This window comes from Passer domesticus, chromosome 4, assembly GCF_036417665.1.
Source record: "Passer domesticus isolate bPasDom1 chromosome 4, bPasDom1.hap1, whole genome shotgun sequence".
Lineage (NCBI taxonomy): Eukaryota > Metazoa > Chordata > Aves > Passeriformes > Passeridae > Passer > Passer domesticus.
The window spans coordinates 42448983-42472034 of record NC_087477.1 but is presented as its reverse complement, the minus strand read 5'-3'; the positions used below and the strand labels follow the sequence as shown (position 1 = coordinate 42472034).

The following is a 23052-nucleotide window of genomic DNA, read 5'->3' as shown; positions in this document are numbered from 1 at the left end:
TGCCATTCAATCCATTACTTATACATGAGCAATGTTCTCCATATTTCTGTAAAGAAAGAAACAAATTAAACAACAACATGCACTACATTATATCCCAAATTTAATCAAAAAGTGGTCTGGATGCACTTTGTCCTGGACTTCCAAGCATAGCTTGCTGTCTCCATGAGAAGTTCATGGTTCCATAGGGGTCATGATGCAGCCCTGTTTTGGAGCTTCCAGTTGGAAGGAAGATGATGTTACTCAATGACATTTAAGTAAGGAAATTTTCTAAGCAATGAAAAATATGTTTCTAAACAGGCAAAGCCCTTTTATGGAAAAATAGGATTAGGAAAATGCTTAGGGCTTGACCCCAAATCAGCATGAGAACAGACCTGAACAAAGTTCTGATGCATATGACTTGAATAATTGTAAATAGTAACAATGATAACCTTGAATTTCAGTGGTTCCTAGGGTACATGGTCATAATATCTTCTCTTTACTATGCTTTGTCCCAGATGATGAACTAGCCTATCATAATTATGTAATAGGCAACTGCATACATTTATAGCACTCTTTAAAGGGGGAAAAAAATACCAGTTATTAAAAATCCCACAAACAACTGTATACTAGAAAAGCAATACAGCAATCCTGACATCCTGGAAAGGGTGCTTTGCCAGTTCATTTTTGGGTTGCAAGTCTTTTCCTTTATAAATTTAGAGATCATTTTCAAGGGATGCATTCCATCTGTATAAATGCAGCAGAGGTAAAAAGATCGGCATAATCAGATCTGCAAATAGATTTAACAAAACTCCAGCACTTTAACTAAGGTACACTGAATGTCCAAGTAATGGAATTGCAATTAAATGAGTGTACAAAATTGTCCATTTGCTATTTGTAGTCTCGATATGTCAGTCAGTTCTTTCAAGCCTCCCACTGAATTTGTGACAAGGCCAAGAGCTGGATATTAGAGAGCTGCATTTTTCGTGTTCCTTTTACAGAGATAAACCATGGTATTCGTCTCCACTCAAGCAAGACTGGGCCGGTTTTCAGTTAAGTTGAGCAGAGACATAAGAATATCATTGTGGCAAATACAAACAGTAATGGTTTTAAAAATAGTATGACAGGAGGTTAGTATCACAGCAGATGGAAACATCTATTTTAATTTTTTTGTGATAATGATTAATGCACTTAGCAGTTTGGATTCAGTTAGGTGAACTGATGAGATGGCCACATAATTTACATAATTAGGTAACAAGGCAGAATTTCTATTACTGTATATCTATGTTAAAATGGTACAAAAAAAGATGGATTTAAAAAGAGCAATTAAAAAGATCAGTGGAGGGTTGCAAATACAAGGCAATAGTAAAGGAAATACAGTGGAAGGAATGGTGTGTACAACACAGATTGTGGCAAAATTATGTCCAGAAGGAATGGAAGTGGATTTAAACTAGGGAGAACTGCATAAGATCACAAACTTTTAAGTCAAAGCAATTTTGTAAGGGTTTATATCTAAAGGCAGGCATAGAATGCTTTTTTAACATTTATAGTTAAATGCTATTAAAGTTTTACTTAGTATCTACTTACCTCAGGAAAGATTAGTTTGCAGATGCTTTCAGTTAGTGTGTGCAGGTACACTCTACTTCTGCTCGTTTTCCTTTGTGGAAGGTTTCCTTGACCATCTTTTTCATGGACTTCTTTGCAGATGGGCAAAGCTGCTCTAGAGCTGTTTTCTGTGCAGTCCTTGTCATGTTCCTCAGTAATATGACCTTGAGTCAGTAAGGAGAAAGGACATTCTCCTGTGATCTTCAAGTCTTTCAGTTTTGTACAGAACATACTGTACGGAGTCTCTCTCTTGAGATTAGGAGTACTTAGCTCTATGTTTACTAACAAGAGCAGAAGATGCCAGAATAATAAGGTGATAAGGCAACCGCTGTGGAAGGTTATTGGTAGCTATAAATCACCACAGAAAAAATTTCTGCCCCTACAAAACAAGAAAGAAAAAAACTAATTACAAACATTTATTTTTCTCTTTTAAATTCCCATGATGTGTTGGTTTTATCTTAAGTACATTATAATAATGGCTTTTTGAGGACTTAGCTCACGAAAGCATTTATTCTCGCCCCCATTTTAAGCATGTAATATCTACTGACTTCAGTGCTTCAGGTAACTCAAGCTGCATGCATGGTTAAGTTTTATATGAGCCGGGACTCAAGTGATTAAGGCAGAGGACTTGTCTTACCCAAAACATATTTGTTCACATTGATGGATAAGTTTTCTGAAAGAGTGGAATTCCAATGAGGAAATCTTTTTGATTCTTTATAAGTAGCTATTAAAAACTATCTCATATGGCACAATGAAACAGATTAGTTAAGAATACTTAAATCTAAATTTACTTATGTCCAATATATGTAACAGAGAAACATATGACTTAACTTAGTGTGTGTACTTCTTAAACAGTAAACCATCCAAGACCAAAGGTTAGAGTCTCTTGTAAAAACAACTGGTGACAACTCACATCTTGGGAATTTGACCACACAACTGCAGTTGCTTGGAAACACTAAGGGATTTTTATGCTTTTGAAGGTGGTATTTTCCAAACAACACATTAAACTTTTAATTTTAATAATGGTTCCATTTGTTACAGGGCCAAAGCCCAGCTGGAACTTAACCTGACTATTGCTGTAAAACACAAAAATGTTTTTACAAATATGTCAGCAACACAAGGAGGGCTAAGGAGACTCTCCATCCTTTACTGGATGCAGGAGGAAACATAGTGGCAAAGGATGAGGAAAAGGCTGAGGTACTCAGTGCCTTCTTTGCCTCAGTCTTTAATAGTGAGAACAGTTGCTCTCAGGACACCAAGACCCTATGCTGGGTGAGAGAGAGAGAAGAATGATGCTCCTATATACCAGGAGAAAATGGTCAGTGATCAGCTACACAATTTACAATACACAGACCATGGGGCCGGATGGGATTCACCCAAGGGTCTAAAGGCAACTGGCAGAAGAGCTCCACAAATCATCTTCCATTATTTACCAGCAGTCTTGGCTAATTGGGCAGTCCCAGCTGACAGGAGGTCACTTAAGATAACATCCAGCCACAAGAAGTCAGAGGGAGGATACCACCTGACAGCCTGACTTCAGTCAGGCTCAGTCAGCCAGGGAAGGTCATGGAGCAGATCATCCTGAATACCATCACACATGCAGGACAACCAGGGGATCAGGTACAGCCAGCATGGGTTTAGGCACTGCCCAACAAGTCTGGTCTCCTTCTATGACAAGGTGATCTGCTTAGTGAATGAAGGAAAAAGATAAAGTCTGCCCACACTCAATTAAAGCCTTTGATACTATTTCCCACAACATTCTGGAGAAACAGGCTGCTCATGGCTTTCACAAACATACCCTATGCCAAAGAACTGGCTGGATAACCAAGCCCAGAGATTATTGGTGAATGGAGTTACATCTAGTTGGCAGCAAGTCACTAGTGGGGCTCCCAAGGGCTCAGTACTGGGGCCAGACCTGGCTAATATTTTTATCAATGACTTGGACAAGGGGATTGAGTGAACCCTCAGTCAGAATGCAGGCAGCACAACGATGAGTGGGAATGTTGATCTGCTGCAGAGGGATCTGGACAGGATGGATCTATGTACTGAGGCAAATCATATGAGGTTCAACAAGCAAAGTGATTGTTCCTGCCCTGGGGTCACAACAGCCCCATGCAGTGCTTCAGGCTGAGGGAGAGTGTCTGGAAAATTGCCTGGCAGAAAAGGATCAGGTGCTGGGGGTGCTGGTCAGCAGCAGCTGAACATGAGCCAGCACATGCCCAGGTGGCCAAGAAGGTCAATGGCATCCTGACCTGGATCAGCAATAGTGTGGCCAGCAGGAGCAGGGCAGTGACTGTCCCTCTGTACTCGGCACTGGCGACATCACACCTTGAACCCTGTGTCCAGTTCCGGGCCCCTCAGTAGAAGAAGGACAGTGAGGTGCTGGAGCATGTCCAGAGAAGGGCAATGGAGCTGGGGAAGGATCTGGGGTACAAGTTTTATGAGGAGTGCCTGGGGAAACTGAGAGTGTTTATCCTGAAGAAAAGGATGCTCAGCCAAAACCTTACTGCTTCTCAAAGGAGGCTGTAGCAAGTTGTCAGGTAGCAAGTGTCAAAATGAGAAGAACCAGCCTCCAGTTTTAACAAGGGAGGTTTAGACTAGATATTAAGAAACATTTCTTCAAAGAAAGGGTGCTCAAAAATTGGAACAGGCTGCACAGGGAATCAGTGGAATCATCATCCTTGGAGATATTTAAAAGATGTGTAGATGTGGCACTTAGGGACACGGTATAGTAAAGACGATTTATTTCAGTTAGTCTGAAAAAGGCTCTTTCTTTCATTTTCTATTGACTGTATCTCATTGAATCAGATCCTCTCATCCTCATATAATACTCTTTAAAAATAATCCTCAAGAGCTTTTGGCGACTCTGGAAGCAGCTAAGTATTACATTTTTCTCTCTGGAGATACAACAACTACTTCTCTCAAAGGCACTACAGCTTTAATAAGCCTGTGCACTACATCATTTGTTTCTGCCCCTGAGACACCCTAAGGGCATTTGGGGTCACACTGCAACTGTATCAGGGTTAAAAATAACTAATTCCCTGATACAGGTTATCAGCTGCTGCTTTTGAAACAGCTGGAATGAATGGCACAGCGGAGGAATGCTGCAGACACAGCAGAAATGGCACGGATAAAAGGAGAAATAGGCAGGAGCTACTTTGGACCTGCTGCTGAGAAAAATATTTGGCAGAAAAGCATGCTGTAATACTGATGCTGTCAGGCCAGGCTCTAGGGGACATCTATCAAAATTAATGACTTATTTTAAGAATCAATAAACACAATGCTAAGAACAAGAGGCTGAAGAATGTTTATATAGCATTTTATATTTCTGATTTCAGTTTTTACACAGAAACTCATTTGTTTCTGCTGCATGGACATCAGCAATACTTCATTTTTTTTATTGCTGAATAACACTGGATAACAAATAAGGCAGTGAAAAATTTAAAGCAAGAACTATACTCCAAATACGTAAATATACATAATACTTTATACTGTAAGCATTGTCATAGATACATAGATAGACATTTTTATTCAGAACCCATTACATAACCACTATTACTACACTAAAAAAGAAAAGCAGAAAAGAACCATATTTTCTGCAGTTGGACTGATGTGTGTACTGAAGTTAAACACACATATATACATGCACAATTTTCAAACCTAAAAAAAAAATTATGGCTTTGATGGCTCTTACATTTATATTCACATGCTTTGCTGGATTTGTGCCTTAAATTTCAAGATAAATTTTGAATTAATAAAATAACTACTAACATTTTTAAGTCAAGTATATCAGCAGTTTGAAAGGGAAAAAAGGCTCTTAAATATATTTTTGTAAATAATGTAGAATTAAACATTTTAAACATCTCCCAAGGAATGCATGCTGCAAATTCATATACTGCTATTTAAACAGACTTAAGAAAAAGTTTCTCAGTGAAGAATGTAAACGTGAATTAATGGCTAAATTAGACAGCAAAAAATATGCACTGCATTTGCACTGACCTAAGAACAAAGAAAGTGAATGACCTTCATCAATTACCAATGAGTTTTCAGTCTCTTTGGATTTTTTTTCCTGCTGATTATTTCTCCATTTTTAGAAAACAATTATCTGGAAGTATTTGGGGTTCACTTCCATGCTAGTATATTGTATTTTAACTAAATCACATTTATTGTCATTGGAAAAATATCCAGGCAGGTAGAATCAGTTCAGAAAAGGAAGTGATGCCATTGTTTTACACCTGAAAAGTCTCCAGAAGCTGCCAAGTGGGAAAAAGAGGTCCCAGAAGATGGTGATGGGACAAGACTTTTTCAGGGGCAAAATGGGCCCTAATGTGAAGATCCCTGAGTTGACAAAGCTGCTGGACATGCAGCTACTGTATCTGCAGCTTCTTTTTGTGATGCCACCCTGTGTGCTGCAGGACACCTACATTCAGCCTCATCCTGCCCTGATGGGGACTGGAATCCTGGAGTCTTTGCCCTTGATCTGAACACTACTTTGTCTCCTGCCAGTTGCTATTTACATATCATAATCGATTTGGAACAACATCCATGATGTTTCTAGCAATAATACTGTTGTACAAAACCAATATCAGATCTTTAAAATCCAAATAATGAAGACACAGTTCCTAAAGAGAGTTTTCTTAAGAACCATTTTCTAAGCATCCTGAAGTTCTTGTTTTCCCAGAAACAAAGTGTATGGCTCTTTGATAACAGAGATCCCAGTTCAGAGCCATTATCAATTTAACAGGCATAACAATTTTCAAGCAGTGGACAGTTCAAAACTCTTCCTGACCTCTGCAATGACAAAACCCCCTAAATAACATATTTAAATAAACAAAGTGGAAAACCTGATTCCATGATACTTTAAAGGATTCAAATACTGAAAAAAACCCTCTGTGTCTTCTTTAATTAAAACATCAAGTTTGCATCTGGTATCCTAAGTGCATCTTGCACTTAATTTAAGTAATGTTCAGGAAAAAAAGTTTATTGTATTACAGGAAAATCTGTCTCACTCATGTGATAATAAGTGATGTTAAAGGTCTGACAGGAGAAAGATAATGAATCCCCAGTGTAGAGATAACAGAAGGAATTTCAGCAATATGATGGACCTCAAAATGGTATGAGAAAGATGATACCACACATCACAGGTTAAGTCAAACATCTGCAGATGTGTTTCAGGAATGATGAACACCAGCCCTCCCACTGTTCACCATGTCTTTAGACATTTTCTGACCATAACAAAAAACAAAACAAAACAAACAAACAAACAAACAAAAAAACCAAAAAACCACAACCAAAATAACATAAAACCCCTATGAAAATAGTTTATGTTTTTGATTCCTCTCCAAACATGGTTTGAGAGAGCTCATCCCAGGGGAGTAGCAGTGTCTAATGTGAATTCTCCATCTCTGCCATAGTAATTGATGTTGTAGTTACCTTGGGAAACAAATTGAAAATTAAAATTAAATAATCTGCCATGAGATCAAACTACAAGCAATCAATTTATTTAGTGTCTGACTGAGTAAAACATGGCACTGTGCCACTCAGAAAAATGAAGACAACTTTAGTATAGTCATAGCTGCAGAATAACTTAACAGTGCTCAAAATGCTCTGTACAAACATTTCTTTCTAAGTTTACATCTATACATGTCTCATAGTCAAAAAAGCATTCCTCCATGTTTATTTCTACTATCTGCTTCTGAATATTTCCTTTATTACAACATTTCTTGACATTGTCATTCAATACAGATCAATGAATCAATCATACAGTAAAATCCCTAATATTAACATGGCCATTTATAAAAATTAAGCAATACTACTTGTCAATAGTAGCTAAAGGTAGTTTATAATCTTAATTTATGGATATGGCACAAAAATTAAAAGCAACATTAAATACTTTTATCTTATGATAAGCAGAGTCCTTCACTCACAGTAAGACAGAATATGGTATGACGATATGTCATTTTTTAATTCTAAATCATACCTATCACTTTGTTAGGTGAACTGCTACATGTTGAGCAATAATTTTAAAAAAAAATAGTCTGTTTTGCAGGAGTGAAAATATATCACTGATTGAATCTAACTTTCTCTAGTACGAGAGTGATTGCAGCACTTGCAGGAGTGGTGTGCAAGCCTTTGCCTCTACAGAAGGAGCTGTTAACTTCTGCCTTTATATAAGAAAGGGGTTTGCTATTCCACTCAGCTCTAATCTCTGTGGGGTTCCGAAATCATTGCCTTTTTCCCCTTGCCAATCAGTGCCTCTGAAGAGAGCAAGGCAGGAACTGTTCTTTTAATGCATGAGCAAAACACAACCAGCTTCTAGTGGGACAGGTTAGGAGCCAGCACCCTCCCTATCAGTAGCAGTTCATTTCTGTTTCAGCTGCTGTGTCTATCAGCTGACACAGCTAAAATGACTAAATCTTATAATTGTGTCGTAGTAATATTAAGTAAAATATCGGCATATTATTTTTTCTACTTCAAGTTGCTGAGGGTAGCAACAAAATCCTGGAGATTGGTCCATTTCCAATGATCTTGTTTCTAAAATACTAAGAAAACACCTCGAGTCCACATCAATATATAAGCTCATATTTTAAGAAGTCAAAGCAAGTATTTATTAGTCTTATTAAATCCTGTACAAATAAGTTAACCTTTCATTGTTTGCTCCACTGTTAGTTTAAATATGTCCTGGGTACACACACCTTCAAAGCATTAATTTGTTTGGATATTGCAAAGCCAAGGAGTTGACGTCTAGAAACCCCATAATACATGTGACCATTCAATCCTAAATCATTACAGAATCACAGAATATTGAGGCTGGAAGAGACCTCTAAGATCATCGAGTCCAACCTATGCCCTAACACCTCAACTAGACTGTAGCACCAAGTGCCATGTCCAGTCTTTTTTTAAACACATCCAGAGATGGTGACTCTACCACCTCCCTGGGAAGACAATTCCAGTACATTACCACTTTGTACAGACACGGGCTTTACTTAATTTACAAAGTAGTACTTTTCTTTCCTGAAAGATTCTAGGCTTTTCACAGTACATATTTCTGCTACCTGAGCAAAGGCAGTAACTGATGAAAAGGTTATTATCCTCTCTACAGATCAGGATCAGACATGATATGGAACAGTGAACTCCACAACAATTTACTGGTGCCCAAGAAATTACTAGAATCAGCAATCTCAAATTCCACTCCAGCTCCCAAAATTAATATGCTTTGCCAGACATTAACTTTCCTGCTTGTTCAGCCAAAATTTCCACCCTCCTTTCTCTCCAGTCAATCCTTGTTCCAATCTGTCTTTACCTCAGAACCCTTTAAGAGTAGTCTTTTACCATTTTTTTTTCAAAGCACTAAAACTGCCATTGTGTGCTCTGCAAGCCCAGTTCCAGTGTTCTCCCCCTCTGTTTAGGGCTATTCTAATACAAGTAGAGCCAAAATTTATGTAAGTCACAGGATAGCTTTGGTAATAAGGAAATACCACAGCACACCACAGAACTTAATGAATTAATGAACTTACAGTGATTACCAAACGAAGAAAAAGATAGTAAAGCAGCTATGATAAAACAACACAAATCACACCAATCAATCATTGTTTTAACAGTCCAAACAGTTTAGTAAATCCAAGTTCAGTATTGTAACTTATCCCGCCTACTGTCCTATATGACTATATGACTGCTTAGGGCAAGTTAAAAATCTAGACCTTGCTTACTAGAAATCTTTCTCCCCAGATATAGTGGAATTGCCTCACCTTTCTACTTTTTTTTTCTGTATAAATTGTTTTAAGAGGCAGAGAAACACAATCAAGTGTTTCCTCTGTGCTTCAAGTTGAATAGATTGCGATTTGCAACATTAGACAGCTACCAAGCCAGAAGATTAAGAAAATAATTACCTTTGTTTTCTGAGAAAAAAACTAAACTATCTACTTTTCTATCTTGTCATCTATCTTGAAAACAAGTTTCACAGAATACATGTCAACTTCAAAACTACTAATATGTCTTATTTTAAGGTCATGAGACAGATATTTCTGCTGCTTAAAAATATTAGCATTTGTGTAATAACACCAAACACTACATCTTAGTATTGAAACTAATGTTCTTGAACATAGGGAAAAAACCCTAATTTTAAAGTATCACTGAATTTCTACTGGTTTTGTGGCTGACTCATTTCCCTGTAATGGTCTGAAGCAAGTCCCTGGATCCAACTATACCCCTGGGAGAAGCCCAGACTCCAGATGTGAAAGTTATATTGCAGCCACATCTCTGGATTCAATTAAAAGCACAGGGGGAACCTTAATTAATACATCCATGTTTTGGCATGTAGCTAAAGGAAGGACTGATTCCCAAATGCTGCTGATAAAATACATATTTGCCATTTTAAGTATCACATTAAGTACTTTCATAGGGTAAATATTTTCCTATGCTAGGACCAAATAACAGGCAGGCATGCTGAGAAGGCAGCGTGGGAAAAATATTATTTTCCTGTGAGTCAAAACCTCTGTGAAAACACTCCCCCAGCAGGCCCAGCAGGCAGGCTCACAGCACCTGATCCTCTGCTCCCTCCACCACACGCTGAGGATGAGAAGGCAGCCCTGGACCGCGGCACATCCGCACCCTGGGCCCGCAGAACCCCAGCTGAGCAACCCCGGATGGAGACAGCCCCGAGAGCCCCGGCCCCCCTGCACTGCAGGAGCGCTGGAGCTGCACTGCTCACGGCCATTTCCACTGAGGCAGAGATGAAGATACCTCAACAAAAACCAGAGACCTGCTGTATGTAACCGTGATGCATTATGCAGGTTTTGGGCTTGCATTTTGGTTTTGCTTTTTTGAGAAATCCCGATACTGAACTGACATAACTGATGAGACCTCGAGTGATCTGGGTGCCCAGATGAGGAAGCATTTGAAGGAGAGGAGCTGCTGCAGTGAGGGCAAGCAATCCAAAGCATCTGGAAATTATTCTCACACTATAAAGGAATGTATTGTTAAATATAGCATAATCTACATTTGCAGTCTCTCAAAGTACAATACTTCCATAAAACTTGTAAGAGAAAAGCTATGAACAATAAATTTATGTCTTCTTTTCAAGAATTAAACCTCATCCTGAGGACATGCAGTGGTCGTGACAGCCTGCAGTAGTTAAATGTAAAGATCAAAGTATTGCCCATAGCCAATGGAATTTAATTAGAATCCACAGAAGGAGAAGCACTGATGGTCTAGAACATGAAGTAATTGTTAATTGTTGTGCTCACTGATTCCTTCCAAATAGCTACTTACAGCTCAATCTCTCAAATTTAGTAATGCATGGCACTTTACTATTTAACTAAACCTTTAACTTTACATGTCTGAAAAATCTGACTTTTGTTTATTTCATAGACCAAAAATGCTTTTAAGGAGCAAATAAACTAAAAAATAATAGTAATTATTTTGTGATAAAAGTGAAATCTAGTAACCTTTTATCCCATACTATTAGTGAAATCTTTAGCTAGTATTCATGACTTAGCCTGCATCTCTTTTTTAAATAAATAAAACAACAAACTGCTTAACAACTCCAAATTTCTAAAGCATGAAGTAACTTCTCATTTGAGTACCGTGGTCTGGATTAACTGTGAAGCCCCTTTCAGAGATGACAAAAAATTTCCCCTACTTCTTGAAAGACACTTATCTTCCTGAGATTTGTACCTGCACATATTCTTGCTGCAGCTGATGTAACAGTTTACGCAACTGACATACAGGTTTGCATAAATATTATTTTCCCAAATACACTGGAACATGGTAGAGCAATATAAAACATTGATTGTAGTGTCTAAAGGCAGTGCATGTAGTTAAATATTCCCTTTGTGTTCACAGCTTTAAATTATAATGAACAGCAAGTTTTATAAATAAAAGTACTAAAAGTATTATAAATAAAAGTACTAAAAGTTTCCATGGACTCCAGAGATCTTAGAGAAGTGTCTGAAAACTAGGTCTGAAAAAGAAAAGTGTTTCATTAGCAGATTTCAGTTGCAGAGTTTTCTGACTGGGTATTTGCCACCTGTCACTTCTGTTTATAATGTCTACAGAATCATTTTCATGCTGGAAATCACTAACAACTACCTTTCATATTTATTCATAGCTAAAAACTCATGCCAACTCCTGTTGAAGTCAACAGCAGGTTTCTGGATACAGCAGGAATAGGATTAAACCTAAAAGGTCTGTCACTGCTGTCACGGAAATACTGATTTGCATGTTTTCTTATTTTTGAACCAAAATATGACCTTGGCTTTTTAATGTTGGGTTTCTGCAGCTAAGTGTGCAGATGCAATAATCACAGAACTGAGGTCATTTGAGATTACAGAAAGGTTAAAAACTATGCATGGGAAGGTAATAACAGGAACTTCTAATTAGCAAAAATGGTTTGTCCTACAGCATTGAGGTTATGTCCTTGTACTTTTCATAAAAAAAATATTGATTTAAGATGTCTAACAAACCCAAATAGATGGCTGAAAGGACGTTTTCATAGCCATCATACAGATACTGATTCTGCTTTCGGTAGGTCCCTGCAAAAAAAAACCCCAGCTCTGAAGAAGCAGAGAAATCAGCTACTTTCCCAATTGTTCTCTTCCATAGTATTTGCAGAGCAGGACCAAGATGCACCTTTCTTTTTGATTAAATGCCTACAGATAGTTTCTGCTACAAAACATGTTTAAAAATAATTGGAATTGCTGATTTAGCCCATGTGCACTGTAAATTAGCACCTTCCTTTTTTATTTCACTGATTGGCCTGTCATTTTGCACACAATGGTACAGGCACATATAGTTATTCATAGCCCACCTCTTTCAAAATCTGCTCTTCTAAGAAAGATTTGAGTACACAAAAGCAGATCATCTTACCTTTGAAAAGATTATCAGCACATCCAGAGAGACTGTATGCTCTAGGAATACATTACAATACCACTTTGAGTATCTTGTTTAGGTGTTTTCTAATACTCTTCTGTAAAATATAGCAGATATGCATTTAAAGCAGAGAAAGCTAGGTAAGTATATGGATTTATATGGTACTTAAAAGCACAGGCTTCCTTTTTCACTAAAATGATGAAGCTAAGTGAAGATGAGAGCTTCTGTAAAATACTGAGCTTGCACATGTGGTATTAAGAGAAATTAATCTTGTTAATCACAACAAATAAGCACTTAATGACTAACATTAGCCTGTTGTTAGTGTATACCATGTGTGTAACAAAACTAAAGGTTAAATAAATCCAGAAGCAGATTTTGGCTTCCTGTTGAATGTTCAATCTGAGATGCTTGTTATTGTCTCCAGTGCAATTGCTGAAGTTACCGCAGCTATTGCTTTTTCAAATCCTTCCGTTCCATTTATTCAACACTTCTTTTAAGCATCTGAATGAAATCAAATTGCACAGAGTGTTTTTCAGATTACTTTTGCACAGGAAAAGTCAGCACATGTAAATGAGAGCAGCAGGGAGAAAGAATGCAAGATTAACTCAGAGAGAACTGCCATGTTCACCACGTATTCTGTAATATCTTCCCCTTGGCCCTGGCGGCAGTTTGAAGGGAAGAGTGAGGAAAAAATGTGGTCCTATGGAAAAGTAAGCTGAAAACATTTATGGGAGATTCAGCTTTGACAAATCTAAACCATAGCAAGGCTACTGAGATGTAGAAATGTGAGCTCCTTTACAAAGAAACTTCTCAAGTCATTAAAATGTAGCTTCTGGTTTTAATAATAGACACAGAGAAAATCAGAGGATCATTGAAGTATTGATCATGACACCAAGGAAAAGAAAATATTTATAATTCTACATTCCAAATCCTCACTAGTGATAAACAATAAAAAAAAGACACATCCTTATAGCTAAAACATATCAAACAGTAGAAGCCTTGGTCAGTGCTGCTGCTCCAGTTAGTACAGATACATTTAGAAAGATTTAGCATGTTTCAAGCTATCCATTATACAGATTCAAGTACATTAGCTGTTGAATTGCAGTCTCTTGTAACAATACCAAAGTTGAATATTCAAATTAAAAAAAAAATAATACCATCCAGTATTTTGAAACTCTATTTCAGTTTATGATATTTTTGTGCCAAAGTGCTGGTTACAGACTGGCACAGAAATAGATGCTTAGCTTGCAATGCTTGCAAATTCCACTGAAATTCACTAATTTCTGTGGCAGGTGTTTCAGACGAACAGAGATTCGACAGATTAAGAGATACTGGAGAATGGAAATCAAATAAAAGGTTAACAAAGAACAATTCAGAAACTCTGATCAGATGTATCAATCGCCAGCCTCTAATTCAAGGTTCAAATTCAGGGTTTCATTACTGAGGTAAATTAAATGTATTTTAACCGTAATTCTTCTTCTGCTTTTTCATGACTTTTTGTGCAAGGTCCTCAGGTCTTTCTCTCATTGGGTAAATACATATATTGTGCATTGCATGAACCACAGGATAATCTTCCTGGAGTTATTCCAGGCAGGGCACCTAGAATTGCCCACATTTCTTCACTTCACAACCTGTATAACTGCACTGGCTGCAATGATGTTAACATCACAGTAATCTTACTGAACTCTGAAAGATCAGAGCTTGTCTCCATTTCTCCAACTGAGTTTACCTATTTTTTCTAATTTATTTTGCTGTTCTTTGTGACATGAAAGATAAAGGAAGATACAAACAGAATAAAGGATTAAGGAGGAAAGAACAGAAAAAACCTATAGAAGAACATGAGGATCCAAAAATATATAAGAAATAAGGAAAACATGGCCAATAGAGCAAAACTATTTGTAATGGGAATGGACAGTTTGCTTACTGATAAAGTGCTTCCTCCCTCTCCTACAAATCCACTGAAGTTTGGCAGTTTCTTATGCAAATAATTTTCTGTAATCTGTCAGTATAGGTTATAGAATATTTTGACATGCTAATTCCATGGAACTTTCCAGCAGTATTTTAGATTTTAGGAGAATTTTTCTGTTTGTTGTTTCTGTGTTTCAACCAACTCTCCTGGCTATGTATTACTCTCTGATGCACAATTCAGGAAGGATATGTGTTTATTACCTTGATTTGGCTGTCAAGATTCAATTTCTAGTTTCACTGGTTTGCTGCACTAACACCTATTGATGGGCTAGGAATGACATACCCTGTTTTGCAGCATTGTTCAATGAGGCTGCCCTGTGTTAATAAAGAAGTAAAAATCCTGTGTTATTTTGTAGTATTTTGTTTCAAATGGCATTGATTTGGAACATAAAGGCTAGATGTCCACTGTTACAAATTTAAGGTTTCACTTCATAATTTTACATTTTCTTTTTTTAAGGATACTTCACTTGTGTTTTATAATATGCCTATAAGGAACCTCTTTTCTCTCTCCATTAGGCCTTCTGAAACACCAGTCAGTGCTGCACATGTATCTGAGATCCCAGAATGGAAGCATTACTTACCCAGCTAATGCCCTTAATTACTTACCCACTGGAATGCCCTGCCCTGCATTCCAGTGTGGCAGGATGGAAGTGCACTGGTGTCAGCAATCACCCATAAACACAAGCAGACCTTCCTCCCGCTGCCACCACAGAAGGTAAGGAACTGTTCTGGCATCCAGCTCTTAGTTCAAAGTGTGGCAATTTACGATTCAGTGCTGGGAGGCTTTGGGCTTCAGTCCTCAGGCAAAATGAGCACACAACATAGCTGAGCATCCTGGTCAGAAAGAGCTCCCAAACAGGAGCAACAGCCAAAGAAAAGTAGCAACAGAGTCATCTCAGATTACTTTGTCGAGAACTCAAATCAAATGTTTTTGATAAACATCTTTGTCTTAACACTTCAGCTACCCAGAGATCTGAGGCTCACTTGAAGTGTAGGGGCTGTACCACACCAGAAGTCCTTCAAGCACAATTTCCCATCAAAATGTTAACAAATAACACACAAATTCTGTATGTGCTGTTTTTTAAATCTGTAAGATGGAAATCCACCACTGAACACCTGCTTTCTTTGATTGTATTAAGAAACTACATTCATTTCAAAAATGGAGCCATATAACAGGATGTCTCCAACTTGCTGTGTTGCATACTAGTTCTGTGAATAACAGCTCCAAGCAGAAAAGAACACAGTTCAGCTGTTTCAGAGGTGAAAGAGCAGAGCAACTGGCTAGTGAACTGTGGCAGAAAAGCTAAAAATGAACCAAAATCAAATGACATATCAAGTGCATATGTACTCAGAGGAGTACTTCAAAATAGATTTTGAATGTTATTTGAATATTATCTTGAAGAAGTATGCTCCTTTGCCTGGACAGCTAAAATTATTGTTCACTGGACCCTTGGAAAAAGAAACCATGTAACAAATAATGGGTTTCACCTCTGTACTTGTTTATGTGCACAGAAAGAGGGTGCTACATTGCAAGTCCCCCCTTTTCTGAGGGACTAAAGGCTGAGAAGCCATGAGAATAGCTGGGGCAGAGGGAGGGAATGTGATGCACCAGCTCCTGGAGGATGTAAACCAGAAACTTAAGTTTAAGGATAAAGAAAGATAGTATCTCCTTCACAAGGAATTTCCTGCCAAGATGAAGACAACATTTTTTAAGCATCTTGGCATTACAGAGCATTTTGAAGCACCACGAATCTTGCACAGTGCACTCTCAACAGGTAAAAATAACACAGGGAGGAAAGAAAGGCTGCTTCACTGTGTATAGTCTTCCTTTATATGGGGTCAGAAACATTTGACATTTCTGCTTACACTTTAGGTGATGTGGAAAATACAAAACATTTATTTTAAATACTTGTACCTGACAAGCTTTAACGAGGCACAAGCACTAACTTTACAAGTTGTTGTGACAATGGAGAAATTAAAATTCTCACAGTATCACAAGTATCATTACAGCATATTCATGTTGTAAACCCTTGCTCTGGGTTTTCAATTCTGTTTATAACAGGCATCTAAACCCCATGATGTCCCTACTATGTTAAACTGACATTAGGATTGAATTCCTAAGTAATGCAGCTTCTTTGCTAAAAGACAGAGTGCCAAACCCAAGTTTAAAGATTGGAATGGATTTATTAATATTTTACTAAAGATCATTAATGTTTTCCATTACTGTAGTGTAACAGCTGGGAAAGAAAACACTGAGTATTTGTCATGCAAACTCATATAACTGCTGTTTTGGGCATATTTATTCCAACATGAAACAGGTCAGCCATTGACAATATAATAGCTTAGAACTATGGCAATAAAATCTAACTATTTTTAGGTACTTTTCTGCCACTACCACTCTCTTATTTATCACCTTATTTTTCCATATACCAATTTCCTGCTAACAAAATTCTGCCCACAACACAGGCAGGGATAGATGTTCTGTTTTCGTTTTTGCTATGGGTAAATCATACCCCTGTATGCTATCAGTAGTCCTGTTTTTCACTGTTTCAAAGCCTATTTGAAAAGATACTTTTTCCTTTTAATTCCTCTCTCTATTATTTGAACCCTCTTCTGCTTAGAACTTATGATTACTTAGAACTGCAAATAATTTTCAAAGAGAAACTCAAAGGAAGATATCATGAAACTGCATTTCATATATTAAGCAGCCATCAAAGCCAGTTTTTACTGGCATTTCTGAGTGCCTGTCTCTAATCTGCTACGAGAATAGTCAGAATAGTCAGTGACATGGTGCCCACCCACCTCTATCTCATGCATGGTATAGCTGCACACTTCAGACTGTGACTAGCCATGCCTCTGTTGGTTCTAAAATTTACTCTTGTTATGGTCAGTGAATTTTTCCACATATAATTGATAATCATGCTGCCTCTCCTGCAGATCAGGAGCATGTGACATACAGGGCTAAGTCCGAACCTGATCGAAGCTGATACTAATTTTCAGACCAGCAACAGATTTTCAGTGTCACACTACGAATGTGGTCTCTGTCTCATGAGCACATCAAAAGGTTTTGCAAACTGTGCCTAACTTGAGATGAAGACTGGTCTCCTCTGTGTTATTTCATTGCCACCACACAACCAAATGTTTTTGTCTGCAAAGGGAAATATTTCATTACCTTCCAACATTCATGAAGGTCTCACTATTTAGTCAGCAAGATCACAACTTGTGAAAATTCTTACAGAACTTTTTTTTACACTTAAATACTGGTATTTAACCTTCAGTGAGGTCATCCTTGGGCAGGCTGCTTAGCAGACAAATAGTGCCACTGATACCCTGCATTCTGCTCTCTCTCTCTCTCTGTTGCTGTTGGTAGGCCGACTACTTGCTTATTTTAACCCAGAAGGATCCAATTAAGAGCAGGGCCATACAGAAATATACAGCAAAAGATGATGTCTCACCTGAAGGTTTGCCCTCTGAATGGCAAAGACAGAAAAATGGGATATGAAAGGAGCATAACAATGCTTCCTTTATAAGTGGGGAAATAAGGCATGCTGGAGATCACAAAAGGAAGACAGCAGCCGAGCTAACAAGTGAATCCAAATCTCTTAGCACAAGTTAAGAGATTGCACAAGTTTGTTGGGAAGTTTAATAGATCTGAGTGACTTAGAAAAGTCATGTTTGACCTTATAAAAACTGACAGCCAGATTTTAAAAGCACCAGTGGGATTAAAACACTTCACACAGTAAAATTCTAATAGATTTTACAGATAGGATTCATAAAAGGATGCAGGTGCTAAATACACATGCAGAACAAGGAAGGGATCCTTACACTAAATCTTCATGACTAACACACAGCAGGTTTAATGTCATTCTGTTACTTCTGAAGGCTTCATAATTCCTTAAAGGAAATGCATTTCCCCTTGGATGGTTTTTAATATCATGCAACTTGTTTGGGAACTTTAACTGTATCAAAAGAAGAATTTCATTCAAGGTATAATTAATTGTAATTCTTTCTGTCACAATTTTTGAGGAAAAAAATCAGTTCCCCACTGACCAAAAGCCTTGTTTAGTTACTTAAGCCACAAGACTCTTTCCCTTCATAACATTCTTCCCATGGGGAAATTCTAAAATCCTACCTCTAAATATGCTTTGTAAGCTCTGTGGACTAATCACTAAAATTTCAGCAATGTATCAGTCCACCAAAGATTTTTCTCATCGTGAAGGTGAACAGTTTTGCACTTTCAGCTTGCTAGTGCAAAGAGACAAGAGACAACTATGACGACAATTTTGGCAAAAAGCAACAAAAAAGTAGATTTAAAGTTAGATTGATACATGTTTTCTCTGAAGACATGGAAATTTTGCCATTTTTAGCAGTTCTATTTAAAAGAGGAATGGCAATGAGTATTTTAGGGTCCTGGATGCCAGCAGTCAGGGCTAGGGAGAAACACAGCTATTCGTGCAAGCAGATGCCCCTCCCTGTCAACCAGAAGGCAGCACCTGAGCATATTGTCTTCTGTTTTCAAATCACAGAAATCATTTTGAGTAAACATAAAATCCCAATTCTTCCCAATAACAAACTAGAAATATTGCTGAGGTGTTCTCCTGTATTCAGGCTTTTACTAGTGCTCTTTTGTGTGTGAAGTTTCTGTATTTGCCGAGGAGGGCAATCAGCCTTCCCTGAACAATTTCTGCCAGTCTGCATCTGTATCAAGTGCCAAGTGAAATGCAAGGTTAAAATGAAATTAAACACACATTTACTTTGGTCAGCATTAGAAAGGCAGTCATCACTGCACAACACACTTCTGTCTAATATACTATCGAAAAACTTGGTTTTGTGCTATTATTTATTAGAAGTGGAGAGTTTAGCAGCAACTATTGTGCATGGCATCACAGAAACCACAAGTTTTACTGCACTCTCTGGAATCAGCGACATTCAAGAATTACACCAGCAGGATTGCCACAAAATACATTTTCCCCAAAAGCATGATATATCTTTGTTCTGAATAACTCAGAACTGGGCTGAGGAACAGATTCACTTCATAAATGTATGTTTCTTTCAATTTCCATTTGTGGAGGGGAAAATAATCCAAGAATTTTAGCATGTGGTCCTTTAACAAGAAATTTTAACTTTATTCACAGGGAGGCAATTGGATGGCTTGCATGGGATATTCCCTGCAGCTCTCCAATACAAACAGCTTTCCAAGGGCTAGATTCCACGATGCTTGATAACATCTTTGGAAGTGGTTCCAGTCTCCTCCAAGATGATACACACGTCCTGTTTCTAGATTACAACTACACAACTGAAGCTCCCTTCCTGAGCCACTGCATGGCTGACCTATTTTCTATATGGACTTAGCTGAAACAATCAATGGGCATAGCCATGCGTGAAGTGCAAGGCATAGCCAAACCATCCCAAGGGAGGGCTCCAGACAGCTCTGTCCCCCACAGCCCCTCACAGGAGTGCAAGTCTCCAGGCATTTCTCCCCTTGGCTGAGGACAGAGAAAAAGTGGCCTTGTCACTCAAGCAGGAACAGCAGAGCACTCTGTCCACAGGCAGATACATATGTATGGGAAGTAGAGACAGGGGCTCTCATGAAGGAAATGCCCTCTAAGAAATAACACAAGGTCACAGCTTGGTTATCATCTGGGCTTAGTGCTCTCCCTGTAAGGAATTACCCTCCTGGCCTGACTTTCACAAGGGGGTTCATTTGAATGCTTCTGCTAGCAGGACACTGCTCTCTTGGAACAGCTACTTTGAGTGTGAATAGTGAATATGCAAGAAGAAAATCAATTCACAAATTGACTTTAAGTAATACAAAGGAACTAATTTAAAGAGTCAGAGCAGTAAAATCAAGAATAATGTCTACCACAATACTGCCAAGTTCAAGCAGCTGGGAGAGTGCTTAAAAGTAGCAGTAAAGGCCTGAACCATGGAAGGGGGCATTTGAGAATGTCAGTTAAAATACCATTAATCTCTATTAAATCTGAAAGCAGTAATATTCTTAGCAAGGGCATCAATTCCACTTAACAAAACTATCATATAACAGGAAACATTAATAAAAAACAACTGGAAGTGAGTATCACAAAATGCTCTGGTAGGGTGGAATTCTCCTAAAGCCTGAAGGCCTGTGGAGGCCCTGAAGCTCACAGAGGAGCCTGGGGCTGCATCAATGAACAGGACGTGGTGAGGCCTCTCTGTGGTGAAGTAAAATTAATCTGTAGGGATCGTATTCGTGCTGGCTTAGGTCATGAAGCAGCAGAACAGTGAAACGTGCACTCCTACAAAAAGAGAGTTGATATCAGCTTGCTCTCAACACCACATCTACAAAAATAAATATCCTGTGTGGTGAGCCACTTCCTAGCACTGACCTACAACTGCCATCACCCGATTAGGACAACCAAAAAAATGGAAGAACAGCATAGCACCAAATGAGCTGCAGTCAGTACCTATGGCACAAGTGAAAGGCTTAACTATAGATATTAATTTATTTTTTCAGTTGTCTCAAAGCATGTGAATCTATAAACAAAACCCTTATACAAAATCTGCTTTTTCTAGCAAATTTTGTTGCCTTTATTAGTAAAAATTAATTTGTTGTTTACACCATAGCTAGAAGCCCTAGCCAATTTAAGCACATGCTTAAATATTGTAATTTTAAAATTAAATAGATACTAACATTCTGCCCTGAACAGTGTTGCTTTGTTGAACAAAAACCAATGCCTTGAACTGACTTAAAAATATAATATGTTTAATAATAAACTTGAATCTCTACTTGTCATACAACTATTCATGGAAGACACACTGAATATACATCATACATACAGCCATACAATATACAAACTTCATACATCCATATCTCAAATGGTGAAGACATGCTAGAAAGAATATTCAAAGTAATGTCAAATATGAGATTTGGCCCTAATTTAATTTCAAATGCTAAAAATCTTAATTGCAATGGCAAACATCTACATAAATACAGTAAATTTTAAGACACATAGACAATAAAGGTCTTTAAAAAGTAAATAGTACAAAAAGTGCAAGGAATCCCAGCAAAGAAACTCTAATGGCAGCTCTCCTATGGCCCAAATTTCATTTGTTAACAAAATGTGCCATCTGAAGTGTAATGATTGCTAAACAACATTACAATAAAATACTTTAAATCACGTTCTGTAGTTCCTAAGAATTTTTTAAAATAAGATTTCTTTTTACCTATACAGAACTTTTCTAAAATGCTTAAGCTTTTATAAAGAAAAAATATATTTTTTTCTTTATAAAAACCTGTTGCTATACAAAATAGATACAAAATACAGCCAGTACCTCCTTACACATATTTCATTGTGGATAATTTAGAACGTAGCATATGATTAATTAGATTACTGAGGTGCTTGATTTTAGTTTTTGGGGATTTTTTAAAGTACAATACGATTTACAGGATTTTTTGTTAACAGCTCGTCTCAGTTAAGAGGAAAATAGTTGTGTTTGCTACAAATTCTATCTTGGACTACTTATTTTCAGTCTTGGTATTTTTTTTTTTAGAATTTTAAACAGATGGCATTTATACACATAATAGCACTGATATTTTATCTTTTCTAGCATGACATAATCAGGTTTTGACTGCTACTGATATTTGGCATATTAGATTTTATTATAAACTCTTACTTATGTTTTGATTTCACTATGGGATCTGTTTTGAAACAGACTGTCATAGAAGGCTAAGGACAGATTTTTTTAAAGAAAGCATTAATCCCAGCAAAACGAATATACTTAACTTGAGTACTTACTTTTATGAACTCTGACTTCTCATTTTTAGTGTTTTATTAAAAATTTGATTAATTTGAGTACTGAGCAAGTGAACCAGTGGAAGAGAGGGCAGCAAGACCTAGGTGAGCCATTTTATTGATGTCAAAAAGGGAAAAAAAACCACTGCAGAACTAAATTCCTTACCTTCTCCTCCAATGTTTGCCTCATGATCTTGCATTGTCATGACTCATAATCGCTGCAAGCTATATATTTCCACAAAAAAAGGAAGTACAACCAGGAAATCTGAAAATGTGCTTTCCTTCTCTCTCCTTCCATACTTTTCCTGCCTGCTTTGGATCAGCATGATTTCAGAAAAGGCTTTTTTTTTTTTTTTTTTTTTGAGAATGGGAGCACAAAGTTTTTGTATCTTTGCTACATACTCTTCGTGCTTCCTTACAATCACCTGGTTCATTTAAGGTTCTTGCTACTGGCAAAGCAAAGAAAACAGTCATCAGAACGTATGGCCATATGTAGCACTGCAGAGCAACACAATCCAAGCAAAAAACTTCTCTACAATTCTCTTCCCTACAAAGAGAACATTTGTAACACATTTGTACACATTCTCTGGATGCCTGAATTGCTTATCTTCTCTGATTAATTATGTAAAATGGTCTGTTACAGGAATCTCTTCCCAGTACACCCTGTCACCACCTTTTGTTCCTGACCCTAGAAAAGTAGTAGACCCATTTATATGATTTAAAGTGTATGTTTCCTTACACCTACATTTTGTAGTTTGGAAACAAATCATCTTAATTCTAACTACAAGAAAAGGGAGTGGCTCCATTGGGAGTTTTGTCTTAGGAAAAATTCTAAGATTAGACCACTTCCAAATAAGTAAAA

The 23052-nt window shown here is 37.5% G+C and overlaps 1 protein-coding gene across 2 annotated transcripts in view; it reads right to left on the bottom strand.

Annotated features, from left to right (window-relative positions):
* GUCY1A1 (guanylate cyclase 1 soluble subunit alpha 1) overlaps positions 1–23052 on the bottom strand; it is a 35488-nt gene that overhangs the window by 11043 nt on the left and 1393 nt on the right. For both annotated transcript variants that reach the window (XM_064417461.1, XM_064417462.1), the window contains exon 2: positions 1564–1960. In XM_064417461.1, coding sequence (XP_064273531.1) covers positions 1564–1812 — 249 coding nt within the window. In that variant the 5' untranslated portion in view covers positions 1813–1960. The remainder of the gene's footprint in view (positions 1–1563; positions 1961–23052) is intronic.